Source organism: Hevea brasiliensis, chromosome 16 (assembly GCF_030052815.1).
Source record: "Hevea brasiliensis isolate MT/VB/25A 57/8 chromosome 16, ASM3005281v1, whole genome shotgun sequence".
NCBI lineage: Eukaryota > Viridiplantae > Streptophyta > Magnoliopsida > Malpighiales > Euphorbiaceae > Hevea > Hevea brasiliensis.
Genome location: NC_079508.1, coordinates 58,692,893 through 58,707,759, shown reverse-complemented (window position 1 = coordinate 58,707,759; position 14,867 = coordinate 58,692,893). Strand labels below are relative to the sequence as shown.

General features: G+C 34.7%; 2 protein-coding genes and 1 non-coding gene across 4 annotated transcripts; 2 read left to right on the top strand and 1 right to left on the bottom strand.

The window, feature by feature from the left end:
* Positions 1 to 2,471: 2,471 nt before the first annotated feature.
* Positions 2,472 to 2,543, top strand: TRNAH-GUG (transfer RNA histidin (anticodon GUG)). Its single transcript has one exon. It is a non-coding gene; the product is annotated as a tRNA-His (tRNA).
* A 2,724-nt stretch (positions 2,544 to 5,267) lies between these two features.
* Positions 5,268 to 9,893, top strand: LOC110650952 (probable LRR receptor-like serine/threonine-protein kinase At4g36180). Its single transcript, XM_058137919.1, has 2 exons — positions 5,268 to 8,980; positions 9,128 to 9,893. Exon 1 carries the CDS (start codon positions 5,546 to 5,548, stop codon positions 8,954 to 8,956), a length of 3,411 nt encoding a protein of 1,136 aa, XP_057993902.1. The 5' UTR covers positions 5,268 to 5,545; the 3' UTR covers positions 8,957 to 8,980; positions 9,128 to 9,893.
* A 2,390-nt stretch (positions 9,894 to 12,283) lies between these two features.
* Positions 12,284 to 14,649, bottom strand: LOC110650950 (V-type proton ATPase 16 kDa proteolipid subunit). Of its 2 annotated transcripts, XR_009144779.1 has the most exons (4): positions 14,429 to 14,649; positions 14,023 to 14,308; positions 12,638 to 12,833; positions 12,284 to 12,528 (listed from the first exon to the last, which is right to left on the bottom strand). XR_009144779.1 is itself a non-coding variant. In XM_058137918.1 (3 exons), exons 1-3 carry the CDS (start codon positions 14,505 to 14,507, stop codon positions 12,701 to 12,703), a joined length of 498 nt encoding a protein of 165 aa, XP_057993901.1. In that variant the 5' UTR covers positions 14,508 to 14,648; the 3' UTR covers positions 12,284 to 12,700. The 2 variants fall into 2 exon arrangements, 1 of the variants encoding a protein (XP_057993901.1); XM_058137918.1 differs by having other exon boundaries at positions 12,284 to 12,833; positions 14,429 to 14,648.
* Between the last annotated feature and the right edge of the window lie 218 nt (positions 14,650 to 14,867).

Here is a 14,867-nt window from a genome sequence, read left to right as displayed (position 1 = left end):
TAGAGTTTTATCCAGTTTACACAAGAATTTTACTTCTCTTGATGTTTATTTAAATTCTTTAATTCGATATAATTCTTTAAGATTAATTTGTTATATCATATGAATTTGAATTTTCAAAACGTGATGGCATTAATTATTGTGAAATCTCTAATTAATAGGAAGATGCAGTGTTATTGAAAAATTTCATGGCCATAATTTTACTATAAATTTTATATAACTATTTATGAATAAAAATTATCTCTTTGAATTTAAAAAAAAAATCAAGAATTCAAAAAATTATTTTCCTGGGATTTTAAAAAAATTAAAAAAAAAAACCAACCCTTTTTCGTTTCCCAAATGTAATGTGTGGAAATTGTGGCCATATGATAAGGAGCTTGCATTGCATTGCAGGCCAACTCAGTTTGCTTCCCATTAATTTTGACTAAAAAGAGTGTTTTGGCTTTGGCAAGTCTCCATGACTAGCGGCTTTTTATGACCTTTCAGTTGTTTTCTTCCATTCTTTTTTTAGTCTTACTCCTAATCTACTCTCTGCCTATTCTTGTCTCATTAGGCAAATAATTATATCATTCGGTGAAAATTCTAATGCCACAATTAAAAAAAAAAAAAAAAAAACTTTTTTCTGCCGTTAGTTCCAATGATGCTACACGAATTAATGTAGTTCCTCCACAGTTTGATTATTGTTCCTTGTTTTCTCTTATTTTCTCACCCAAAAAGGAAAAGAAAAAGAAAACCCAAAAACATTCAGGTGTTAATGGATGCTAATTGTATAGACAGGCTATTTGATTCAACTATTTTCTGGATAGTCATGGGCCTCCAAGCTGCAGGCACTGGGGGATTTATAGTCTTGGCAGTGACCATGGACATAAAGTATGTGGATGCAGAAGACAGTCCGGGAACCACCTTCATAGCTATCAACACTGTTTTTTCCATTCCTGTTGCCTGCTTCTGTTTCCTTTTTGCTGGTGCTTCTTTCTTCAATGTCTTTCACAAAGTTTCTTCCAAGAAGTCTGTGAATTCTTTTCCTTCTTTGCCTACCAAGAACAAGATTGCAGCTTTGCCTGCTGCTTTGATGCCCCATGATGTTCAGTCCTTGGTCTAGATCCTATGGTATCCCTTTGATATCTTTTTCTTTCTTTTTTTTTTTTTAAATTGTTTAAATTTAATTTCCTGGGTTTCCCTAAGACTTACCATTATTACATGCTCATTCCCATTTTGTGGTAAAATTACCTAATAGTTCAACTAGAATGTGGTAAAAGTTATGACTGAACTGAAATTTACTTTCCCTTTGTCAAACAAAACTGCATTGCAGCCATGACAATGGGTTGGAGTGTTGGGAGTAGATTCTACTGAGGCTTCCTTCTTCCTATAACTAATAGTGCATTCGATTATAATCAAATAGAATTGATAAAATTTAATTATTTAAATATAATTATTCATTAGTAATTTTTAAAAATTTTTATTTTTATTATAATTCAATTGGTTTGGTAGCTAAACTAACCTATATAACTGAATTTTTAATTAATTAACATATTAATTATAATTTTATTAATAATATATTATCTATAATTAATAATATTTAGTTTAAAAGTATTCTTTTATTTAAAGTGAATCATATTTATTGTTTTTATAAATCAAACGATCTAATTATTGAAATGAAGCAAGACATTACCCCTGCTTGATTGATTCATTCATGTTAAATTATACAGTAGAAAAATGCTACGTTTGGGGGAAAGATGAACATTATTAATTTATAATTAAAGAAAAATGTCAAACAAATGAAATTCAATAAACTTAATATTATTCTTTTATTTGCATGTAATTCAGTTTGAATAATACATTTTTTATTTTTATCATTTGAAAATTATAACTTCTTAAAAATAAGTCAATATATATTAATTTAATATTAAAAAATAAATAAATTTAATTGGATTAATGGAATTCTTTCTCTATTTCTGGAACACCCTTCACTTAATAGGATTAAAGATGGTAATGGGATGAGGATTGATTAGGATTCGAAAACATTGACGTAAATTTTAATAAGAAAATATTGGCGTAAAGCTTAGCCATCCACAAAGATTTTTAAGATAATATTTAATTTTTTTATTATAATTAAATTATTAATTTTTATATTTATATTATTTAGTAGTATAATATTCATATTGATATTTAAAAATTAAGAGAGTAGTTCATTAAAAGTTACTCTTTTAACTTTTAAAAATTGAGAAAATATTTTTAGCAAAGGTAACAAAATAATACTATTATTTTTATAGTTAATTCAATAATTATTTTTATTAAATACTTTTATTTTAAAATCACTAGATAAATAGCTAGCAACTTATATTAGAACAGTTAATATTGTGAAATAGGATTTAATGAGAATGAAATTTATTGTCTTTTATTGTTAATGAATTATGTTAGACAGAGCTAAATTTTTATATAATTTTATTAAGGATATAGTGCAAAGGCAACTGGTGGCTGTAGTTTAGTGGTAAGAATTCCACGTTGTGGCCGTGGAGACCTGGGCTCGAATCCCAGCAGCCACACAAATCTTTTTATGTTTTGGTATTTATTTTGCAATGGGACACTGAAATAAAATAAAATTAACTGATTTCAATTATATAAATTAAAACTACTAATAAAATTAATCCAAAGTAAAAAGCAGCAATTTCACGTACCATTTTGAGTTTGAGCTTTGGGACACCTTTGCTGGGTTTGCAATGGGCTTAATGTCCGGGTCTTTTGCAGTTGGTTCTTTAATCGGACCTGTGCTTGGGACTGTGTTCATGAGATTTTTCTAAAATATATATTAATAAACATTTTACTTATTTATTTATATAAATAATATTTATTATTCAATTATTGTTTCAGGTTTGATTGTCATGAAACAGTCCTTGAACAACTAATCAAAATTGAGTAAATTTGATTTTGGTGGTTGGACCTTTTAAAAAGATTTATTAAATTTAGGGAGTTGTGGCAAAGATTTGATTCATAAATTTTAAACTAAATTTGATTTTATGGTGGTTGGACCTCTTGAAAAGATTTATTAAATTCATGGGGTTGTGGCAAATATTTAATTCACAACTTCTAAAATAAATTTGATTTATGGTCATAGGACCTCTTAAAGTGACCCATTATTAATGAAATTTATTTTATAATAGGATTTCAAATACACTATTAGACTTGTTCATATATATTTAAAAAATACTTCATGAAAATATGCCACATAGAATAATAATTATACTTAGGTACCTCTTGTGCCATATAAATTAATAAATATGTTTAAATATTATAATATGACATTTTTTTATTATATTTATTTTTTAAATTTATCTATAAAAATTAACTTATCATATTAAATTTATTTATATATTTTTAAATTTCAACTATTAAAATTTTATCTCAATTATTAAAATCTAAAATTTTTTTAGTATATGTTTTTAGAATTTCACAATTTTCTTAAATTCACAACTTCAAATATTATAAAATTATAATCATTAAAACATCATAATATAATTATGAAAATATAATAAAATATATTAAATTATATTACTAAAAATAATAATAATTGGTATGCGGAATGCAATGGTAAAATGACTAGTATATATGTACTATTGAACACATTAAAGCAGAAAATTAATTTAATAAAAAATAAAATATCAGGATTAATACACTAAAATTCAAACTTTTAAACCTAATTGAAAATAGGTAAGTAGTTAAGCACCAAATTTAATTTTTCATAAATAACATACAATTTACAACAATCAAATATGATAATTGTCTGGAAACTGATGCATGGAAGACTATTAAATAGGACAATATCCAGATAATTTTAAAGTTATAGTAGCAATTTAGAGCCGAATCTGCTCCCGCTAACATAAAATAAATTCAAATTTGCCACCAAACAATTGCCACATTTTAATAATTCTCTGCAATCTAAGACTCAGAGATGGTTGGTTACCTTTTCTGTTGCATTATTATTTGACATCCACCTAATTTGAGGCCCATCCAATTAATTAAACTTTTTAGCTAGTGGGCTTTTTTTTTTCTTTTTTTTTTCTTAAAAAAATAATTAAACGAGTCCCACATCATGCATTATATAATGGTGTTTCTCAAATTTTTAATATTATGATAGTAAATATTTTCATTTATTAATAAATGAAATGACTTGAATCCTGTAATCCCCATCTAATATTTTTTTAATCCTCTTTTTAACAAGCTTATGGTTATGGTATTGCCTGCCTCTATGTACTTCACAAACCTAAAGCTAATCAACCTTGAAAGAATGTTTTAATGATAATGATACCCTTTTCCCCCTTGCTCTCTCATTTGTCATCTTGACCATTGAATCAAACAGAGAAAGAGAAGCCAACCAATACAGAAATTCAAAAAGTTCAACAACTGATATAAAAGTCAGAAAAATAAGGAAAAGTATAACAGCTTAAAAAAAAAAAAGAAGTTGTCAAAGCACATAGAAGTGTGACAATTGTATGGTCTGTGTTATCTTGCTGTTATTGTTGAAAACAATATTGTTTTAAAATATTTCACTAAGGCTATTAATAAAAGCATAAAGGTGCTTCTTGCTTGACTCTTTTTTTTTTTATTGCATTGATACATAATTTAAATTAGAAAAATAAGAAAATTATTTTAATATCTAAGTTAATAAATGTATATATTTTCATTTAGAAGTAAGTTTCTTAATAATAGGATTTGTGGGAAAACTATTTATTAAAATGATATGTTTTAATATTTGAGTGATTAAAGGAGAGTGTAAGTTTTTTTTTAATGAACAAAAAAAATTAATGATAAAAAAAAATTATTGTTAAAATTTTAATAATTTTAATAAAATTTTTATTTTTATATAATCTCCACATACACGTTTCCATTCAACGTGAAATTTCAAAAGAATGAACATCATTCTAATTTTTTCAGCATCATTTTAATTGTTGAGAATAATTTAAAAAATGCCCAAGTTGGAGCCAAGGGAAGGAATGACGAGGAGGAGTGGGGGTGTGATCTTTGCAGTCACATGACTATAAATATGTTAGGTTTTTGTTTCTTGAATACTTAAACAAAAAAATAAATACAATTAAGAGCAAAATTAAAAGGAAAAAGAAAACAAAGCAGGGATAAGATCACACAGAAATTCAATGATTCAACCCATATCATATCAAGTGAGATTTAAAAGGTCCACTTGGAGGAACTGTTTCATAAGTGCTTTCTCAAAGCCTTTTGGGGAAGAGCAATCATTAAAGAAAGATAAATTTTTTATTTCTTTATTTGTTTGCGAGAATCTCTGCATTTTCTCTGTGCATATTTTGTTTTTTTCATCTCTTTACCTCAGCTTGTGGGTCTCTCCCTGTAACAAACACCACCCTCTCAAGTCATGGGCGCACCTACACCAACACCAACACCAACACTCTCTCTTCCTCTGCTACGTTTCTCATGCCTGCTCTGCTTCTATTGCCATTTCCCTTCCTTCTTTAATCTTTAATATTCTTCCCAAGAAATACACATTCCCATTTCGCTATATTTTTGTCCATTGCCCATGGCTATGATTTCTTGTATTCTTTTCATTTTCTTTCTGTTTCTACGCGCTTGTGCCCAGCGCAGCTCTGAGAATCTGGCGGAGATTCAAGCCTTGATGTCCTTCAAGCTCAATCTTCACGACTCACTTGGAGCTCTGAATGGCTGGGATTCTTCCACGCCCTCCGCTCCTTGCGACTGGCGTGGAGTTGCTTGTACTAATAACCGTGTCACTGAGATTCGTCTTCCTCGTCTCCAGTTAGCTGGTCGACTCAGTGAACAATTAGCCAACCTACACATGCTGCGCAAGTTGAGCCTCAGGTCCAACTCCTTAAATGGAACTATCCCTTCTTCTCTCTCCAGATGCACACTACTACGTGCTGTTTTCTTGCAGTACAACTCGCTCTCCGGAAATCTCCCTCTGGAAATCGGTAACCTCACCGATCTTCAAGTCCTAAATGTAGCTCAAAACCATCTTTCCGGTGAAATATCTCCCAATCTCCCTCCGAACCTTGCGTATCTGGATCTTTCATCTAACACTTTCTCTGGTTCAATCCCACCCACCATTGCTAGTCTCTCCCAGCTTCAACTAATCAATCTTTCATACAATGAGTTGTCTGGTTCGATTCCGGTGAGCTTTGGTGAGCTTCAATATCTCCAGTATCTCTGGCTGGATTACAATCTTTTACAAGGGACTATACCATCAGCCATTGCTAATTGTTCTTCGCTTGTGCATTTGAGCGCCAATGGTAACTCACTTAGAGGTGTGATCCCGGCGGCCATAGGAGCACTTCCTAAGCTACAAGTCGTTTCTCTTTCACAAAATAACCTCTCTGGTTCAGTTCCATCGTCCATGTTCTGCAATATATCGGTTTATCCGCCGTCGCTGCGGATCTTGCAGCTCGGGTTCAATGCATTTACAGAAGTTGTCGGGCCTGATTCAGGGGACTGCTTTAGTGTTTTGCAGGTTTTGGATCTTCAAAGGAATAAAATACGCGGCTTGTTTCCTTTATGGTTAACAAAGGTGGCTACTTTGACATCGTTGGACTTTTCAGGGAATTTATTTTCCGGTGTGATTCCTCCGGAGATTGGAAATATGTTGAGATTGGAACAGTTCAAGATGGCTGACAATTCTTTCAGAGGCGTTATACCGGCGGAGATAACACAATGTAGGTCATTGCGTGTTCTTGATCTTGAAGGGAATCTCTTTTCGGGGGAAATTCCTGCAGTCTTGGGTGATATAAGAGGTTTGAAAGAGTTATCTCTAGGTGCAAATCAGTTCTCTGGTTTAGTTCCGGAGACTTTCCGGAATCTCACGGAACTTGAAACCTTGAGTTTACGTGATAATGGTTTGAATGGAAGCTTGCCAGAGGAGCTCATGGGGTTGAGCAATTTAACCACATTGGACGTTAGTCGAAACAGTTTCTACGGTGAAATTCCAGCAAATATTGGGAATTTGAGTCGGATAATGTCACTGAATTTGAGTGGTAATGCCTTTTCGGGGAAGATTCCAGGTAGTTTGGGAGACATGTTGAGGCTGACAACACTTGATTTGAGCAAACAGAAACTCTCTGGCCAGTTGCCATCAGAGCTTTCTGGCTTGCCAAATTTACAAGTGATTGCTTTGCAGGAGAATGTGTTGTCTGGGGATGTTCATGAAGGATTCAGTAGTTTGATGGGTTTGCGCTACTTGAACCTCAGTTCTAATGCCTTATCTGGTCAAATTCCATCAACTTATGGATTTCTTCGGTCATTGGTCGTACTTTCGCTCTCCAATAATCACATCTGTGGATTGATACCACCCGAGCTTGGTAACTGTTCTGATCTTGAAATTCTTGAGTTGCAATCAAATTCTTTAACTGGCCACATTCCTGCTGATATCTCTCGCCTCTCACTTTTGGAAGTGCTTGATTTAAGTAGGAACAATTTATCAGGGGAAATCCCGGAGGAAATCTTCAAATGTTCGTCCTTAACTTCATTGTTACTAGATACTAATCATCTTTCAGGCCACATTCCAGATTCATTGTCCAATTTATCCAACCTAACATCTCTTGATCTCTCCACTAACAACTTGAGTGGGGAGATTCCGGCCAATCTTACTCGAATCACTAGCTTGGTATACTTCAATGTGTCAAGCAATAACCTTGAAGGTGAGATTCCAGTGTTGTTGGGTTCTAGGTTTAACAATCCTTCAGCATTTGCGGGTAATGCAGACCTTTGTGGAAAGCCATTGAACAGAAAATGTGTGGATATAGCTGAAAGGGACAGAAGGAAAAGGCTGATTCTTTTGATTGTTGTGGCTGCAAGCGTAGCTTGCCTCTTGGCATTGTGTTGCTGCTTCTACATTTTCAGCCTCTTGAGGTGGCGCAAGAGACTAAAAGAAGGAGCAGCAGGGGAGAAGAAACGGAGCCCTGCAAGGGCTAGCTCAGCGGCGAGTGGCGGTCGAGGCAGCACAGACAATGGAGGGCCAAAGCTTGTTATGTTTAACAACAAGATCACGCTTGCAGAAACAATTGAAGCAACTAGGCAATTCGATGAAGAAAATGTGCTTAGCAGAACCAGGTATGGATTAGTTTTCAAGGCATGCTATAACGATGGAATGGTACTTTCAATAAGGAGACTCCCAGATGGATCAATGGATGAAAACATGTTTAGGAAAGAAGCTGAGTTTCTAAGCAAAGTAAAGCATCGAAACCTCACAGTTCTTCGTGGATACTATGCTGGGTCACCAGATTTAAGGCTTCTTGTCTATGACTACATGCCCAACGGAAACCTTGCTACTCTCCTCCAAGAAGCATCTCACCAGGATGGCCATGTCCTCAATTGGCCAATGCGTCACCTTATAGCTCTTGGAATCGCCCGTGGACTAGCCTTTCTACACACATCAAACACTGTTCATGGAGATGTCAAGCCACAGAGTGTTCTATTCGATGCAGATTTCGAAGCCCATCTCTCAGATTTTGGGCTAGATCGCCTGACCTTGCCAACCCCAGCAGAACCCTCCACTTCAACAACAGTTGGCACGTTGGGCTATGTATCGCCAGAAGCAGTACTAACAGGAGAGCTCACAAAAGAATCAGATGTCTACAGCTTTGGTATAGTTTTGCTGGAGCTACTGACGGGGAAAAGACCTGTAATGTTCACCCAAGATGAAGATATAGTGAAGTGGGTCAAGAAGCAACTGCAGAGGGGTCAAATTACTGAACTGTTAGAGCCAGGATTACTTGAGCTTGACCCTGAATCATCAGAATGGGAAGAGTTCTTGCTGGGAGTGAAAGTTGGGTTACTTTGCACAGCACCAGACCCTCTTGATCGACCCACCATGTCCGATATTGTTTTCATGCTCGAAGGTTGCCGCGTTGGTCCCGATATTCCATCCTCGGCGGATCCCACCTCTCAGCCCTCACCGGCATTACAGCCCGAAACAATTTGAGACCCGAAACCGAGACTTTTTACGGTCACGGATCTTTGACCTTCTTTTTTTTTTTTTTTAATTTTCCGAGTGCAACGGTAGCATATGATTTTTTTTTTTTAAAAAAAAAAATTCAGTGTTACATTAGTTTTTTTCAAATTTGTCCTCATTTTACTCATTCTTCTTCATTAGTGCCGGCCTCGGGGGGAAGGTGTGGGGACCACAGGGCGGAGAGAAAAGTCCGACATATTCAGTCAACGATTAGGACAGGCGCAGTTAAAGATGTCCAGGAAAGGACACAAGTGGGGCCCTCCTTTTTATCCCGCCAAATAAGAAGTGAAGGGAAGAGAGAAGAGCAGTCTCGTAGAGTCACGTGGCAGAGAAAGAGTGAAAAAGGTAGCCGTTACTGTTGTAGGGTCCGAGGTACAAGCTGGCAAAAACTTTTAAAAAAGAAGTGTCCCTTTTTCTCTAAGGGGTTTTGATAGAGACCAACTAGGGGGTACAACAGAGTCGATAAGCTTTCGATCTCTGGTGAAGCCACGTGGGCTCATCAGTTGCCCTCAGCTCCTTTTTTGATAATGTTACAGTGCACAAAATTTTAGGTCCCACTGGAACAGTAGTAAAAGAGAGAACATGATGACTAAAAATTTGGGGTGGGGTAACGACCTTATCGTCGATTTGCATCTGATCTTGTCATTAATCTGTATTTTTTTAAAAAAAAAAAATTTTAGGACATAGCAAGTAATAGTTTTTATTTTAAAGTAAGAATAAGGCTCTATTTTCTCTGTTTGTTTTTTGTTTTTTTGCTTTTTTTGGCATGGGGCCACAGGCTAAGCAAAGCCAGCCAGTAATCAGATTCTTCTTGAAAAGCCCAAAAGCAAATAGAAAAAATAGAATATCAGCATCTTATTTGTTTAATCAACTCCTTTGTTTTTATATCAATCTCATCTTCTGTTTTTATTGTCTTTTTTCTCATCGGATTACTCTTTTAGCCTCTCTCCGCAGCCTCGCTGCCGTGCCGTCTCGGGCACCTCCGCCTGATACCCCAATTTATTTAGGACATCCAGATTCAATTGTCATAATTTCTTGCCAAATTCAACACTGTTGGCGTTAATGGTCGCTTTTACCTCAGCAAACCTATTTACTTTTGCAAACTACTTATTGTCAGATATTAAGCGGCAATTTTCTGTCTTATCATCGACAACAAAACACGATTTCATATTTTACGATTGAAAAGTTCAATTACTTGGAAGTTTCAATGATTTCATACATCTTACAAATTGTTACCCTTGATGTCTCCTACCTCTGCCTAATTTGCGCAAAAAAATTGTCGTACGTGATCTCACCATCTTCCATTCAATTACAAATCTATTAATTATAGCATTGGCATGCAGAGAAGCCATCCTCTTGGCACGACAACAAGGATTGGTTACAATTATTCAAGCTATGCAAGGTATCATGACCCCACGTTGGACATAGACGGGCTCATTTTGGACTCGTTCTTTTAATTGGGCGGCCCATGGTTTAGCCGAACAAGCCGTGCACGATGAGTTTGTCAATTTCTCAATGCCCCACGTAATGGCTAATTATCAATGAAATTTCTCTCTGTATACATATATATACTAAAAAATAGAATTCAATTGATATTTAATTCAACGATTCTTATGATCACTCTTGAAATTGAATCATTTGATTTTCCAAAAAGAAATTGATTCATTTGAATAGGCTCGATCAATTAAAATTTTAATCTAGAAATTAAATTAATATTTTAATTCAAAACAACTGCAATTTATAAATTAATATGAGATTCTTGATAAATAATTTTAAATAACTCGATTTAAATTCAATAAAAAAAAAAAAAGAATTCTAATGACCAACAAAATGAAGTTGAAATAACCCGAACCCAAGAGACCCATTTGCCCACTGAAGACAACTACCACGAAATTTCAACTGTAGATCAATATTACCCACAATCCCAGCCAGAACATCATATCTTTAGATAGGATGACAGGAAACCAACTTCCTAATTGTTAGAAGGCATAAATCACGAATTGTTATAAAATAAAAGTTAAAAGAACAACCAAGAAGGGACGAGGATATTAAAAGAGAAGTGAAACTTTTTTCATTTCATTTCTTTTAAGCGTATCAACTGTACTGCCTCTATTTATGAACACACATAAAATTAAAATAAGAAATATAGAGATTTCATTTCATTGATACATTAAAAAAATATAAAGCAACTTAATAATAATATAGAGAATATGAAGAGATTTACAGTTGAGAATGCAAATAAATATCCACAATTCATAACACGCATTGTCTATTCCAAATATCCAACTTAAATTATGAGCACGATTGACATAATTATATTATACATCATTTCATTGTTACTGCTCATCATGAACCTTAATTGAACATTGCTAAATAATGTCCATCAACCCTTTCAAATCTTGCTTTCATTTTTAATCCCCACCCAAATTATTTAATTGAACATTGCCAAAACATGTCAACTCAGCCAGCAAAATGTCCTTGTCCCATTGTTCGTAGCTACCCAAACAAACATCCCCGCCTATGAGAACCGAAAGATGGACAAGGCAAACATTTGATAAGCACTAGACCCAATCTAAAATTTATTACTTAAGCAAGATCTACATAAAAAAGACCTAACTCCACTCCATGATTTAACCTATGGATGTAACGTCCACACCCTTTCACATCGTACTTCTTGACCCGATTGACTGTTTATCCAAAAGCATAATTGGTTTTTCTCACTCTTAAAAAAGGCTCTGAGACTTTTCTAAAGAAAGAAAGTGGGAGGGAAAACAGAGAAAAAGTGGGAACGTGGGATGAGGTGGGTTAAAAAACCTCCCAGTTCCCACCGACAGATTAAAAAAATAGTTAACATATGATTACACCATGAGCTTGAGCAAACAAATCACCAATCTAATACTTGAAGGTACAGAAATTCACTTGCATGAAAAGTGGTATTGAACAGTTCAACTTTTGCATCAATACATATGATCTATCATTTTCGTTAAACAATGAACATCCGTGGATTAATGGCCAGAAAATAGCTCCACAAGACATCATATTGATAACGGTAACATATTGCTTTGTACAGTAAAATAAAAATAACCATACTAAGAACTGGAGTTCATGTGCTGTCAATTTCTAGCATTGTGTAACCAAATCATATGCAATTCTACATCCTGTGGCATCATTCGCTCCACGGAAATTCAAACAGGTCCCAAATAACGCAAGGCAAAATGGAAAACTACAGAACATAATGAGAGAAAAAGAATATCCGCAAGCAGCAAATATTTCTTAGTAATAAAAGGGGCATCTATCTAGGAAGAAACTTCCAAGATAATTATTATCAAGCAACATTAAAATCATTATTCAACTCACAGTACTTATACATTTGGGACTGTTTGCATTTCTTATCAATGAGATGACAATGTGCTTGTATGAAGCCAGAATAATATTGAAATCCAAAATAGCGCACTAGCAGATGATCATAAAACAAAAGGACACAAGTTTGGAATGGATAACCAAATAATGTGCACACTAGCTTTCCAAGATTGAACTAATATCTGTAGAATACAACAAAAATGTTAAGAATCATGAGAAGCTTTATTTGAAGGGTCAACTAATATATATTTGAAGGAAATCACATGCATGACAAATAACTTGATAAAACACCTGCACGCTCTTTACTAGCAGCAGCAATGTAAGAGTAACCAGTGATGCCAACAACCAGGTATTCTAGTCAGCTCTGGATTGGCCAGCTCGGGAAGAGAGGATGATGCCAACAATGAGTCCATACAAAGCCAGTGCCTCAGCAAAGATTAAAATGAGAATCATGCCAACAAAAAGCTTTGGCTGCTGTGCATTAGCTCTACGGAAGAAACAATAAAATTTAGCCAGGCTTGTTTCCGTGGTAGAAATAAATGTATACACATACAAACTTGAGTTAAAATAGCATAGAATATGCATAATTATTGCCTAGTCTGGAGCTTTTCAAACAAGAAAATTATGAAACCAGCACAGCATACACAATTAGGAACCATGAAACAATATTTTGGATCCTTGGTTAGAATTCCACAACAAAAAGCATTTTCATTTGTCTCCACATCTCTTTCTAAAATTTAACAAAGATCTTGGGTAGGCTTGTAAGATGTGACTTTTGACTACCATTTGAGCTAGCAATTAGCTTCAGTACCTCCAAAAGTAGAAAAGAATTTTAAGCAAAAGCCAGAGACAAGGTCACTTTTAACCCCTTCACAAATAATAAGGTGATCTTGTGCTATCCTCATTTTGCTAGCCATGTGATGTAGCCGAGAACAACCAAAATTCTAAACTTAATCCTTAATAAACCAAGATAATACATAACAATATCCATATTATGGCAACAAGTCACTGAACCTAACAGCATGATAACAAGCATTATAAATGTGTCACTGAAGTAGACAAATAAAAAACCAGATGGATTTCTCATATATGATGCCATAGAATCATATTTTGAGTCCCATTCAAGATTACATCAGCTACTAATTAAGACAAATATATGTGTTGCAACAGGGAACATAAATTGCAAGTTCAGTTAAACATAGAAACCAGCTCTTTCTACCGACCATGCAGAATAAGATAGAATAGGCATATTGAAATGAGACTATTCACATCTTTAACAATGTCACTCAGATTTCAACAGGAACAGAAATTTACTAATGTTTCTCTAAAAGAAATTTAAAGACCACTACAAAGCCATAATTTATTTATTTATTTTAAAAATGAAAAGAACTTTTGGCATCTCATAAGATCTTGAGCCTGAACCTGCCACCATGGCATCTTGTTTCACTAAATGCTAAAGGCCCAAAAGGCATGTTTCAAGTTAAAAAGCTACTAATAAAGGTAAATCATATTTCAAAACAGAACAACAAAAAAGGTCAGGAAAAATCCAAAGATAGGCAAAGAGAAAAGAGGAAAAATTTAAACCTACACCTATAATTCAGCATAAGATAATAGAATAGAATAAAAATAAAAATAACAAGAAATCCAGTATTGTGAAAGGATTGAAGAACAATTACCTAACACCAGCATCGCCAACAATACCAATAGCCATACCAGCAGAAAGGCCAGCAAGACCACAAGCCAGACCCGATGAGAGATGAGCATAACCATCAAAGAGGTAATATGATTTGGCTTTAGGGTTAATCCCAGTGCTAATAATAACAGCAATGATCAAACCATAGATACCGAGAACTCCAGCCATGACAACGGGAACAATTGATTTCATGACGAGCTCCGGTCTCATCACGCCCATTGACGCTACTCCAACACCGCTCTTTGCAGTCCCATAGGCAGCTCCCATACCTGAGAAAACGAAATGTAAGAATTAAACACCAATAATAGAATTAGATTTTATTGAATTGACATTTCAGGAGCAAATTACGATAATTTCGCAGGAAAATGAAGGGATTAGGGTTAGCTTACAAGAGAAAACAAGGGCAGCAGCGGCGCCAAGGAAGCCGAAGAAAGGCGCTGTTTCATCGCCACTAAATACAGAGGCCATTAGAAATTGGGGAATTCGATCACAGATTCGTTGGCGAGAGGGAAGGTTGGAAGGGTTTCGACTCCGAGACGCTCTTTCTTCCTCGCTGTCACACAGACACGTACTGTCGATTTGGGTTGGGACAGAGACACACGGTTGGTCGGGGAGGGGAGGAAGTTTCCAGGTGGCCCCACGTGACTAAAACGACAGGAAAAATAGCGTAATGGGCCTGACTTAGTAGACCATTCCATACCAAAAAACAAAAGACCATTCCTGGTTGCGGATGAATTTGTTTATTAAAGAAGACAATTGGCCCAATTGGACATGTAAGCAAAAAGAAAAAAAAAAAAAAAAAAAAGGGAATTGAACGATATCGTTTAA

Bases quoted from the DNA above. Each gene is read 5' to 3' on its own strand.
- LOC110650952 (XM_058137919.1), top strand. From the start codon at position 5,546: ATGGCTATGATTTCTTGTATTCTTTTCATTTTCTTTCTGTTTCTACGC.
- LOC110650950 (XM_058137918.1), bottom strand. From the start codon at position 14,507: ATGGCCTCTGTATTTAGTGGCGATGAAACAGCGCCTTTCTTCGGCTTC. The intron at 14,309-14,428 runs GTAAGCTAACCC...TCGTTTTCTCAG, and splicing joins TGCTGCCCTTGTTTTCTCTT to GTATGGGAGCTGCCTATGGG. The intron at 12,834-14,022 runs GTAATTGTTCTT...TTTCTTCCGTAG, and splicing joins GTTGGCGATGCTGGTGTTAG to AGCTAATGCACAGCAGCCAA.